The sequence below is a fragment of the Topomyia yanbarensis genome, chromosome 1 (assembly GCF_030247195.1).
Source record: "Topomyia yanbarensis strain Yona2022 chromosome 1, ASM3024719v1, whole genome shotgun sequence".
Lineage (NCBI taxonomy): Eukaryota > Metazoa > Arthropoda > Insecta > Diptera > Culicidae > Topomyia > Topomyia yanbarensis.
This window is the reverse complement of record NC_080670.1, coordinates 142,566,433-142,578,614: the sequence shown is the minus strand read 5'-3', so window position 1 is coordinate 142,578,614 and position 12,182 is coordinate 142,566,433. Positions and strand designations below refer to the sequence as shown.

At 37.1% G+C, this 12,182-nt stretch overlaps 1 protein-coding gene across 4 annotated transcripts in view; it reads left to right on the top strand.

Moving 5' to 3' along the window:
• The window catches only part of LOC131696377 (UNC93-like protein), a 66,638-nt gene extending 54,924 nt beyond the window's left edge, over nucleotides 1-11,714 (top strand). For all 4 annotated transcript variants that reach the window (XM_058984929.1, XM_058984932.1, XM_058984936.1 and 1 more), the window contains exons 2-9: nucleotides 3,262-3,316; nucleotides 3,385-3,501; nucleotides 3,566-3,971; nucleotides 4,037-4,265; nucleotides 4,320-4,621; nucleotides 4,800-4,931; nucleotides 4,989-5,185; nucleotides 11,054-11,714. In XM_058984929.1, coding sequence (XP_058840912.1) covers nucleotides 3,290-3,316; nucleotides 3,385-3,501; nucleotides 3,566-3,971; nucleotides 4,037-4,265; nucleotides 4,320-4,621; nucleotides 4,800-4,931; nucleotides 4,989-5,185; nucleotides 11,054-11,179 — 1,536 coding nt within the window. In that variant the 5' untranslated portion in view covers nucleotides 3,262-3,289 and the 3' untranslated portion in view covers nucleotides 11,180-11,714. The remainder of the gene's footprint in view (nucleotides 1-3,261; nucleotides 3,317-3,384; nucleotides 3,502-3,565; nucleotides 3,972-4,036; nucleotides 4,266-4,319; nucleotides 4,622-4,799; nucleotides 4,932-4,988; nucleotides 5,186-11,053) is intronic.
• Nucleotides 11,715-12,182: the final 468 nt, after the last annotated feature.

Genomic DNA, 12,182 nt, shown 5'->3' with positions numbered 1-12,182 from the left:
CAATTTTCAACGGAATTTACATTTTACAGTGTTTTGGAAAGAAGAAGAAATTACCTTTCTAGCGGTATGCTATATTATGTACTTTTGTTAATACTATTGTGCGGTTTTGGGACAACAATATGAAAATAACCATTATTTTGCGATTTTTTCATTAAAAATATGAAAATTGTTCTACATTCTTATTAGGAAGAGTCTTTGTTTAAACAGAAATTTAGGAAGAACATTTCCGCATCCAATTACCTATTTATGATCAAAATCGGTTGAAGAATGGCAGAGTTATTTTTTTTTCAAATTAGAAACTTGCTCGCATGAACTTTTAAGGGGACAGTCTCATATAAAATTTTCAAGTATACAATCAAAAGTATGTGTCTAGACTTTGAGCATGAAATTGGAAAAAATAACGGAAGCTATAATTACAGCATCTTATAGTGCGAGACAATACCTCACTAACCCCTTAAGAGTTCATGCGAGCAAGTTTTTAATTTAGAAAAAAACAGATTTTGATGATTAATAGGTATGCGAAATTTAATGCTCTCTCAATTTTTTTATAAAACAAAGACGTTTCTTTAGAAGAATGTTGAGCATTTTTGACAAAAGAACATAACATAGCATCTTGTCGGAAGGCCATTTCTTCTTTTTCCAGAGCACTCAAAAAATTTAAAATCGGATGAAAAATGATCGCGTAGAATTTTAACTGCCGAAAGTCCCGAAAAATTGTTTTTTTTTGCCATAGATCAATTTTGTGAGAGGATAAAACATTTTCCAAACATTGTCTTGTGTTGCATTTGGTGAGATCTACCACCTATACTAGGTCACTTGAACAGTACAATATCACTGTAGCACCGTGTAATCAAAACCGTTTGAAAAATTCAAAAAAAAATATTTTTATTCTTATTTATTTTCCATCGGTATCTGTCCGCACAAAGTGCTTGTCTCCGACACCAGAGATTTGAGTCCACCCTCTGGACCCTGGATACCGGCTCATCAATGCATGAACGAAACCAACGGATTTACTTGCCTTTAGAAGGAAGACATGAACACAGATTTTTGAACTCAGAAAATCCCAACAACCTCGACTGAGATTGAACCCAGAGCCACTGGGATGAGAAGTGGTCATGCTTGCCACTGAACCAACGGCGTCGTCCAAATTCGAACGATAGACACAGTTCCAGCTGTTGTTATCAAGCTCCGCGTAGGCAAATAGGATTAGGCGCGCAAACGGAATCGTTGAACCCAAAATTAAGATCCAAGTAGTTATTTCGAAAAAAATTGTTTTGTACCCATTCAAAAAAAGAATTTTTTCAAAAATATTCGCGCAAAATTTCAAACAAACCGGACTATTAATCATACAGTTCAAAACATTGAATGGAGCGGATTTTACACTGCAAGCAATCGTATACCAAACTTTACATTCGTTTTTCTCGAAACTATGTCTTTGGTACCATGAATATCTCCAGAACCATTCAAGCTTCCCCTTTGTTTTTTTGTTTAAAAGCTCATTAAATTATTTAGTCTTTGGTCCACCCTTTTAGCGAAATTGGACTAATTAATATTTTTACGCATATAGGAATGCACAATTTTACTCATATTAGATCAGTAGTCAACAAGGTGGAACAGTTACAGGAGCTTAATCCCACGTCCGTAAACGTAGAGAAGTTCAACCTAGGAAGAAAACTTCTTTGCAAAGAACAACATGTAACAATTTAGTCGTACATGACAGCGCTTGAATCCAGATCCATGTTTACATCGATTACGTTGAAATCGAAGAGCGTTCGCACGGCCTAGCACAGTGCGCTAAAACAGATCACATTGAAAATTCATGCCGGAATATGGAGACCCTTTACGAGTGACACTTGGAGAAACCTTTTCACTGGCGTTCACAACGACGTTCGTGTGCATGGTATGTGGCAGACCAAACCTATATCTTCCTGTCTGTCTTTTGTAGCCAACATGAACATTAACCATTAGCAAATATTTGTGCGCCCCTCCTCTGGTCGGATTCCAACGTGTTAGTTCTGTAACCAGATGCCACGTTACGGAAAGCCATGCGCTGAAGCCGAGAAGAAAAATCAACCTACTACAATCAACACCACAAACAACCTTCTTCATACGCCGCTAAAACACAATCAAAAGGTCACCTAATGACTGATTCCCTAGTAACAATTGAGGTTTTATGGCTCTATTGAATCCCTTGGAATGGACCTGTAGTGTGCTATCTAATTAGCTAACTGAGCAGAAACATCGATTGCACCCAGTGCCTCTAAAGCAACAAAGTATCCGGCAGGCATATGGGCCGATAAGATGCTGGATCTCCTGGTAGCAACACCAATAAAGCAGCAAACGTTGATAACATAATGCCAGATATACAATAGCAACTTTTAAGAACAAAAAACAAATCCGTTCCATCCAACAGAGAACTAACGGCACTAATGTTAAAGCATTAATTGCTGGTAGGGATAGCAGTAAACTTTCAATTTTAAAACGTCCCCTTGTATATGATCCCAAGTCCGAAGTGTGAGTAAATTATTTGGTTCCTGTAGTGAATAGTTAATTTTTCGATTCTATTTTTTAAATTTATTTTGTTAAAAACCTTTCAACTAACACAAACTGGAAAATTCTTGAAAAGTTAAAACGGACAGTTTTTTATTATGTTCATTTTCGAACAATACACACTTAGTTTTCGGGGGTTGCCGGAAAGCTATGCTGCGGGATGTTTAGTTACGATAAGGATGGGAGGTGTTGAAAATCACTCAAAAATGTTACATCATTTATGGATGTAGCCTAATTCCTGTCAGAATGAGTTTAAAATATTTATCACCGTGTCCGACCATCTGGGGTTGATTGATTCATTATTCGGTCTTACCCGGGCTGCAATACCTAGCCTCGTGATTGGACAGTTATTTTGGAAATAACTCATAAGGCACCGGCTCCTTCAGCCGCTGTTTAGAGTCGATCCCAATATGGAGAACGGACGCTCTTCGATTTTTTCTTTTCCAGTCAGCATAGAACCAAAAATCCCACTAGAGTTAATTACTCCATCTTCACTAAGGTTGCTCTTACTCCCGCTGGCACCGTGGGGAGATAGGGATATAAGTTCTGGATCAAATTTGAATCATCCTGAGATTGTTTATATTTCTTTTGTGTGATAGATCGCGATCAGGAAAACTGATGTAATGTGTTAACCTAAGCTTACCGAACAACAATGGCCAGGATGCAGTTCACAAGAAAATTGTTATACCTGTTTTTTCATTTAAATTTCAGATGTAATTTAAAGAAAAATCGTCCAAAAATGCACGGAGGCTACGATCCTGACAAGGTACGTTGTGACAAAGTTGGCGTTCCGATGTACGATTGTGATTAAAACAGGTTTCTGCTCTTTTATAGAACGACACTGCTTCACTGCGTGAAAAGGTCAAACTAACTAAAAACGAAAAATGGCGCATCTTGAAGAATATCACCACTGTTTCGTTTGCGTTCATGGTACAGTTCACAGCTTTTCAGGTAATATTGTGATAGATAAATTCAAGAGTCATAGCTCTAATAGTAAAACACATATAATCTGCAGGGAACAGCTAACCTACAATCATCGATCAATGCCAAAGATGGATTGGGAACGGTTTCGCTCAGTGTAATCTACGCTGCTTTGGTAGTGTCCTGTATTTTCCTGCCAACACTTGTGATAAGAAAACTAACCGTCAAATGGACTCTGTGCGTAAGCATGCTTTGCTATGCTCCGTATATCGGGGCACAGTTCTATCCGACGTTCTACACGTTGGTTCCAGCCGGAGTGCTGGTCGGTCTTGGTGCTGCTCCTATGTGGGCAAGTAAAGCTACCTATCTGACGCAGTTGGGTCAGGTCTACGCGAAGCTCACTGAGCAATCTGTGGAAGCCATAATTGTGCGCTTCTTCGGCTTCTTCTTCTTGGCTTGGCAGACGGCTGAGTTGTGGGGAAATTTGATTTCCAGTTTGGGTTAGTGGCATAGTGGTCGCATGTCGCTTAACATCATACTTATTAATATTCTCTATTGCCACCAGTTCTTTCCAGTGGAGCTCACGGGGGAGGCAGTGTGCATGATGATAATGCAACTTTCGTGGATGCTGCCTTGGATAAATGCGGCGCAAATTTTTGCGTTGTTGAGACCACCGATAATGCCAACCTACAACGACCTCCGGATTCGGAAATCTTTGAGATTTCCGCTATCTATCTCTCTTGTATAGTTGCTGCTGTAGTAATTATTGCTCTGTTCATGGATCCACTTTCCCGGTAGGTTCTTGACTATGTGGAACACTATTGTTGTTACTGTTAACATTTTTGTAGGTATGGTGAAAAACGACGAGGATCGATATCGGCGGTTGAGGTATCGGGGATTCAGTTGCTTTCCGCTACATTTAAACAGTTAAAGAAGATCAACCAACAGCTGTTGATATTGATTACGGTCTTCATCGGAATGGAGCAGGCGTTCATAGGGGCAGAGTTCACACAGGCCTATGTATCGTGCGCACTGGGAATCCACCAAATTGGATACGTCATGATGTGTTTCGGGGTAGTCAATGCCGTCTGCTCGATTATTTTCGGATCCATCATGAAGTATATTGGTCGGGTGGTCATTATTATACTGGGTGAGTAGCGTCCATATTTGAATATTCCTCTTTATAACATGGTTGATTATCTGTATACTAAACGAACGAACTCTGTGATTATGCACACGATATCTATTCGTTAATCAGATTGAGCCACTCGTCACGCGACTGTCGTCATTCAATGGAACCTAATTATAAACGTTGTTTCTATTTTCAGGTGGCTTAGTCCACGGTGGGGTTATTATCTATTGCTTATTCTGGAAGCCCCACCCCGACCATCCATTGGTATTTTTTGCCATCGCTGGATTGTGGGGAGTTGGAGACGCTGTATTCCAGACACAAATTAATGGTATTGCATTATTCGCCAGTCATTTCCAGCGCTGTTTAATTATCTGATTTTTTACAGGTATTTACGGAGCACTGTTCCGACGAAACAAGGAAGCTGCCTTTTCTAACTACCGACTTTGGGAATCGGCTGGTTTCGTGATTGCCTACGCGTACTCCACGCAGCTTTGCGCGCGTATGAAGTTGTACATTCTGTTTGCGGTTTTGGCTCTCGGTATGGTGGGCTATGCCATTGTGGAAATCCGACAGGCTGCTAAGGTAAGTCACTAAATATCATGACATTTGTGCGATGAGATTTTATGCTCTCTTGAGAGTGAAGATGGATTGTATTGGTTGGCAATTACCGTCAAATTTTCACTTGCTATTTATATATAGCTATTTTGGGATTTATTTGTCTAACTGGAAATTTTTTATTGTCATTCAACACTAGACACTAGAAAGATTCGTTAGTTCCAAAGTGAACTTGTGCGCGTCACCATGGTACTTTTTAGCTACCTGTAAATCCACTCCAATATTCTGGACCTTTCATAAATTAAGCTTGAGCTTGTGCGACCACCCCTGGCTGCCACTCCGTTATCGATCTGGACTAGCTGAAGTTGCACAAGGAATCAGTAGATAATTATGCTTGGGAGTAGCGAAACATCTTTTCAATGTACAACTCCTGGTAATCCTAAAGTGTTTTTGATCAATACCGGCGCCGGCCAGGCCCGAACGTAGATCGCGGAAGGAAAGGGAAGGAATGGTTAGTCCGATACTTGCTTTTGCTAGAGGCCGTATATACTACTGCGCACTCCACAAGTATCACGGAAGGAGGATATTTTTGTTAGTAAGAGTATAGAAGTTGGATCTACTTCTTCTTTACCGACGTCAGAGAGGTGATCCCACTACCTGGACTAGATATCGATCCACTAATTTCATGGACCGGGGACCAACGGCTGTACTTTCCTTCCGAAGGAAGGTGACCATAGATTTTTTCACCTCAGAAAAATCTCAACGACCTCGGCTGGAATTGAATTCAGGCCAACTGGAATGAGTGGCAGTCACGCTTATCACTCAACCATCGGCGCCGTCTCTGGACCTTTCATAAATTAAGTAACGCAAAAATTACCGAAAATCGAATTTGGCAGGTTTAACGTTGGCGGTAAGTCGATTGTCTTGTACTCAACCCACCTGGGTTCGATTCCCAACCCTGCGCGTAGCTTTAGAATTTTTTCTAACTCGAAATAAAAGGCGAATGACCCCAGGGTTAACCTCTATAATCGAAAAAAATGAAATTGGATTGGGTGATTCCGACTAATATGGGACAGAGTGACAGAGTCACCTATTTATGGATAGCTGAAATTCAATTGAAGTTAGACGAAACGGTTGAATTCAATTGAAGTTAGACGAAACAAAGAATTCAGAATTTGATTTTGAATTATATATGGCTTGTGTCAGAGTTCCGGCGCAAATGAACCCCCAAACCGATTGTATTCAATTCTGATTTGATTTCGCCCATGAAGAATTTCGTTTTTTTTTCAGCCGGATTGAAATGACCGGGAAAAGCAATCAGATAGCCGAAAAAAAATACTGTTTCAAAACACGTAAGCATATTTACGGTCTTCTGAAATCCTATAGAGAGCTTTAAGTGTATCGTATAGACTTTTAAACGTTTTGAGAAAAATCAAGAAAATGTGAATCCATTTTAATACCGGTTTGGACGTGACATTTCATCCTACGACAGTCGCGACATGATTTTTATTTGGGGGCCGTCTGATGTTTAATGACGATTTCAGAACGCAGTGCATTCAGTGCACTATGCAACTTCCGGAGTGCTGAAACACCGGCCTGCGGTGCATTAACTCATTGCGGCTCATTGAAGCGGCTATTCAAATACAAATATTGTAGTACACGAAATATCTTATATAATAGGAAACAACTGAAAGGGGGATATTCAAAGTCGTATAACCCCCTTTTCAAATTTTTTACAGGAGGAAAGAAAGGTTCGTATTTTTTTATTTGTAATATTTAAAACAAAAACTCACGATTGTTTGTTTATTAGTAAAGTAATATGATACTTATTAAAGTTTTCGATTTAATTTGAGGAAAATACGATTACTTGAAATTTGAACACATATAAGTCGTGGGGGCTTGGTAGTTCAAAGTCGTATATCATCCATTAGCGTTACGAAGTGGATCAGCTTCTTAATTAGTCTTAATTCATTTTTTGCAATTCTATAATCAAGATGCTTCTATAAATACTCACATAATAAATAAAATATGCACACACAGATATTTGTATAAATTTATTTATTTCTTTTTGTGAACTCGTGTGTCGATATTTCGAGACTGTTGATAAAATGAATTTCTATTGGTACTACTTTGCCGATAAGACGAGATTCGAGTCTATATGCAATACTTATTTGGGCAAACTTTTTTAATTGATAATAACAACACAGAAAATGACTTACGTTATTGGGAATCACTTTAGCTGGAATGGTTTTTCCCGAAACCTCCGTGCACTCCTTGCCTCTGATGCGGCGCTTCTTGTTTTTCGCGACGTGATTAACCGTGATTTTCTTCGAAAATATGAGACGTAAAACATTGTTTCGTAAACTAAAATGTTTGTTAATTACTGCTACAATATAATCAAATGAACTTTTTGACAATTTTCCACATTCATTTACTTTGTTTTGCGTCAAAAACCAGACAAAATATTTACCTTGATGGGAAGGCAAAGAGGTGGTTGGGACTAAGTCAAAAAAGTTTAGATTGTAACTTTGAAAAATTCTCACAATAAAACAATTGCAAATTTTGATTTGCTCTTCTCGTCAAAATGTGGGATTTCAAAAACAAAATAAAAAAATCCACCCTTCAACTGTTTAAAATCGTATTTTTTCAGAAGATGGCGGCCTACGAATAACTGTATCTCAAGTTGAAGTGCTCCGATTTTGATGAAATTTCTAGTTAAATAATTTTCCTCAGCGTATATACTTTCGGAATATTTTTATAATATTTGATTTTGTTCGCACTGACAAAAGTTAGTAACCCCTTAAGGGAAAATTGAATAAACCATGCATAAGCACTGTTTCAACTATTTCATTTTTTAATGTAGCCAACAAAACTATATGCACAATATTAACTTATTGATAAAACCCGTTTTTACTTGAGTAATAAGAGTTCTTTTTATTACCTACTATATACAATGGAAATAAGCCATCCGTCATATGTTCATGTACCAGGCAGAAATAATTCTAAGTAGGATAATACCACTAGACCAATTGTTCGGCACTTTAAGAATCGGCGAATGCTGTGAAACAGGAGGTTAAGCTTTGCAACTGAATGTAGTACTAAGGCTTTGCATGTTTTATTTCAAACATTCACTGTATGATAAGCTTATATTTTCATCATTCAATCAAGAAACGGTCGCACAGTAACGTAAACTTATCATCACTCTTACAAAGCCCGCCCAACGTTTACATTTCTCGTTAGGATATTTATGAAAGGCAACCGAAGCTAATGGGTGCCCAGCCCATTCAAACTGATTCAGACTTTCGAAATCTCCATTATCAGTTGCTTACTACTAAGATTACATAGAATCAATAATCCTCAATAAGGCAAGCGGTCCTCACAGACCGGGCGGCTCACGGCTTTTTAGTTACGATGAGTTTTATCTAAAGTAATGGTTTGTGCATGAAAATTTCTTGAAATGTTGTTAAAATGCATTGAAAACATTGTATATTATAATACTTTTCTTTACGAAGTGTATCACAGAAAACTTTAAAATTTTTACGTTTGCAAAATCGCAATACGGGATTTGCAGGCCCACTGTGCATTCCAGCATTAACTGTGAATACCGCCTAAAATACATATCACGGTAACGCGTGGCTTATATTTTCTCGTGCTTTTAAATGATCCAGGTACTGTGAATACACGCAGTTATATGATTGTGACGTGTTTGATTCGAATATAACCTCACATTGTTGTGTTTTTTGGGCAATTTTCGGCAAATTTTAGACTAAGAGAAACGAAAGGAATGAAATTGAAAAACAGATAGGCATTATAGAGCGCATCAGTTATAAACTTAGAACAGAAAACTAGTACTAGGCAGGCTCATATGGACATGATCGAAAGGAAATGTGAAGAATCCTTTACCTTTTGCTAAGTAGGCGTTGGGCGTTGCACCCAAGTCTTCCGCATGGTCTTTGATAGAACTTAACTCATCATCATGTTTTACCGTCGACGCAGTCAAATTTTTTTCTCTTTGTCTTAAATTTGGCGAAAATAGCCAACAAAATCGATACAGTAGAACCTTGCGGCAATTAAAACATAGTAACATACCAACAAATTGGAAAAAAGTAACTAAAAGTAACATTTAACATATTTTAAAAAAAATCGGCAGCAAAATTTGGTTTAATTTTAGAAAAATTCAATTTGTTTATAATAATTTCAGGATACATAAGTTATTAAACAAAAAAAATCCAACATCTTTCCTGTAAGCTCATGCCAAAAGTCAACCAATGTGCCAAAGTTATATTCTTTTCCATGCATCGAATAGTTTCTAAGTTATCAGTTATTGAAAAATGCTCAGTTTTATAGTCTTGAAAAGACCATAATTTCATAACTTGAAAAATATCATATTCATCCAAAATAAAAAGCACCAATGTTGGAAGGAATTGAAATTTTGGATATAAAAAACTTTATGATACTGAAAAACAATTAATTCTGATAGATTTGGTAACTGCTATCGAGTTTTACGATGATTTCTGATATCAGATTTGATTGGATATTATTATTGACTAGTATATTAACCCTTTAATCACAACCGCTTTCAAATAATTACTTTCATACATTCATAAAATTGATCTATGACAAATAGGCTTTCAAAACCGGATTCAAAATGACCAAAAATATATAAAAACCCATTTTTTGGCGATTCAAATCAATTAACCAATTTAGCTGCTAGGATCCATTTTCTTCTGGTTTTCTACCCAAAGCAATTGTTTTACTACTACATATCTCGAGACGTAACGTTCATCACTGGAACATTTGTGTTCTCCAAACAAATCGTTGTCAAGCATTTCAATCCGACCACTAGAAGGGCTGCTATAGAATCAATAAAGGTTTAGGATTCTTAGTGAACCAGCCCCAATATTGTTAGAAAAACACCTGTAACTGAAGTAATAACAATAAACAGGAATTATCAATGAGTTAATATTACGATACCAGCCGGAATCTTCTGGTTTCGAAAACTTTTTCGGTCTAGATTTGTATATGACTGATCCGCAAGCTGGGAAACGGTTTGTTGTCCCTAGTATAAGGTTGATTTCAGCCTTTATTGCGCTACTAAATTTAATTTTAGCTTTACTTCAACAGGTGATGGTAACATATTACCTCAATTTATTTCAATTCCAGGGTTAATCTTCCTGTTGATCGATTAAATTATATTCTTATGAAATAATATCCTTAGAGAAATGCAATAAAGTTCAGTTCAATGACGATTTCCTAGTAAAGATCATTGTTGCACTGGATGTGGATGCATTATAGGAAGTGATTGGTGTAAAAGGCATTACAAGAGATACCGATTTGTGAATCCAGAATGCCAACGATGTTATTAAAAGGTTATGTTTGCTGATATGACCCTATCCCGCTTTTTTTCTAAACTTTATTCCTTAATGTGCTTGCGCTACCTATAGCATTCTGGAAAGTCAAAAATTAAGCATCAGTAGTGAATTTTAACTGGAAGTGTTCTATGCCGATTGTAATACACTAACCGAAGAACTTGTCATTGAAAATGATAACATATTTGAATTCTATAGAATATGCGGAATTGTTTTAAGACTATAGTCTTGCTTGGTTCCCACATTGAAAATTATTGCATTTTTGATAATCACTGTAGTAACACTGATGAATTCGAATGGGTTGAATGCCCAAATGTGTTTAGATGAATTAGGCAGTGTCTACCTTTTAGCACCTTTAATGAGATTTCAACTACAACTGAATAATTGCATAACAGCATTTGCAGCAACAAGTTTTGTGAAAACAACTCACTGATTATCTCCACAAATGATACATTATGCAACTTCATCTTATTCCCTTGTCAGCCTGATGTGATCGATGATTTGAATTTATTATTTATGCTTGCAGGAGCGACGGTTGAAGAAGCTCGATGACACTCCCAAACAGCAACACACTGAAGCAGAGCGGAAAGAGATCGAAGATGACGACGAAAAGGATGAACTGGAGGAAGATATTGTTGTGACCCACCTGTGAGGTGTGGTACTCGCAACGTAAGGCCACATTGTGTGGTCGGATGCTTCCGTTGAAGCATTGTTGAATGATTCCTATTTAGATTTTACCTAACAATTATTTAAAGCTTAAAAATGAGATGCATCGAACAATATTTGTGCTAGCGAAATTGATCAAATAGTTGTTATGTAGTTTAGGCGAGTTAATATTCATTTGCTGTAGGACAGAGAAACAACGAGGGTATAAATGCCATCCTTCTGAACAGCGCACCCGTTAGTGTACATTTATCATCATTGGTTTTCATTGCATATCGGACTAGCAAGCCACTCAAGCACCATTGTAGTGATACTGTTTTGTGCTGATCAAACAGGGATATTCGAACTTCTGAAATGGTAAAATAGATCTCATTCAGGCAAGTTCGTTCAGTACAATATATGAAAGAAAATGCAATTTAATGTGCAAGTTTAAGCATAACTTTAAAACAATTAGTGAATCCAGAATGCCAACGATGTTATTAAGAGGAATACATGTAAATATAGTAATTCTGTTTGCAGATGAACTGTGGTACACGATTTTAAAGGAGAAAGGAAAGAAATCTGTTAATAAATTCTTGCAAAATACTTCAGGTTTTCGCAAAATGAACCATTTACTCGTACTTCTGATAGCATGAATAATAAACTTCGTATTCGTCAAAATATTTGTGTTTCAACAAAACTACAATACATAAAGAATACATGCAGTTATGCTCGAATGTTACTGTGGCTTTTTATGATTCTAGTTCATAATTTGGAGATACACTGATTTGATGATTATATCGACTGAATGATGTTCATGATGTACGTTTTCGTGATGATATTTGTTCATGAGTTTATTCTCGTTTTTTCTGGAAGAGTAAAGAGCTCATGATTTCAGGCGTTCTGTTTCATTATGATATTTTATTCTTGGATTTTTCGCGTGGAGTTATGTGATTTATGTTTATGATTTTGGCTACAGCGTCACGATTTTCGTAAATATATACGTTTTCGTG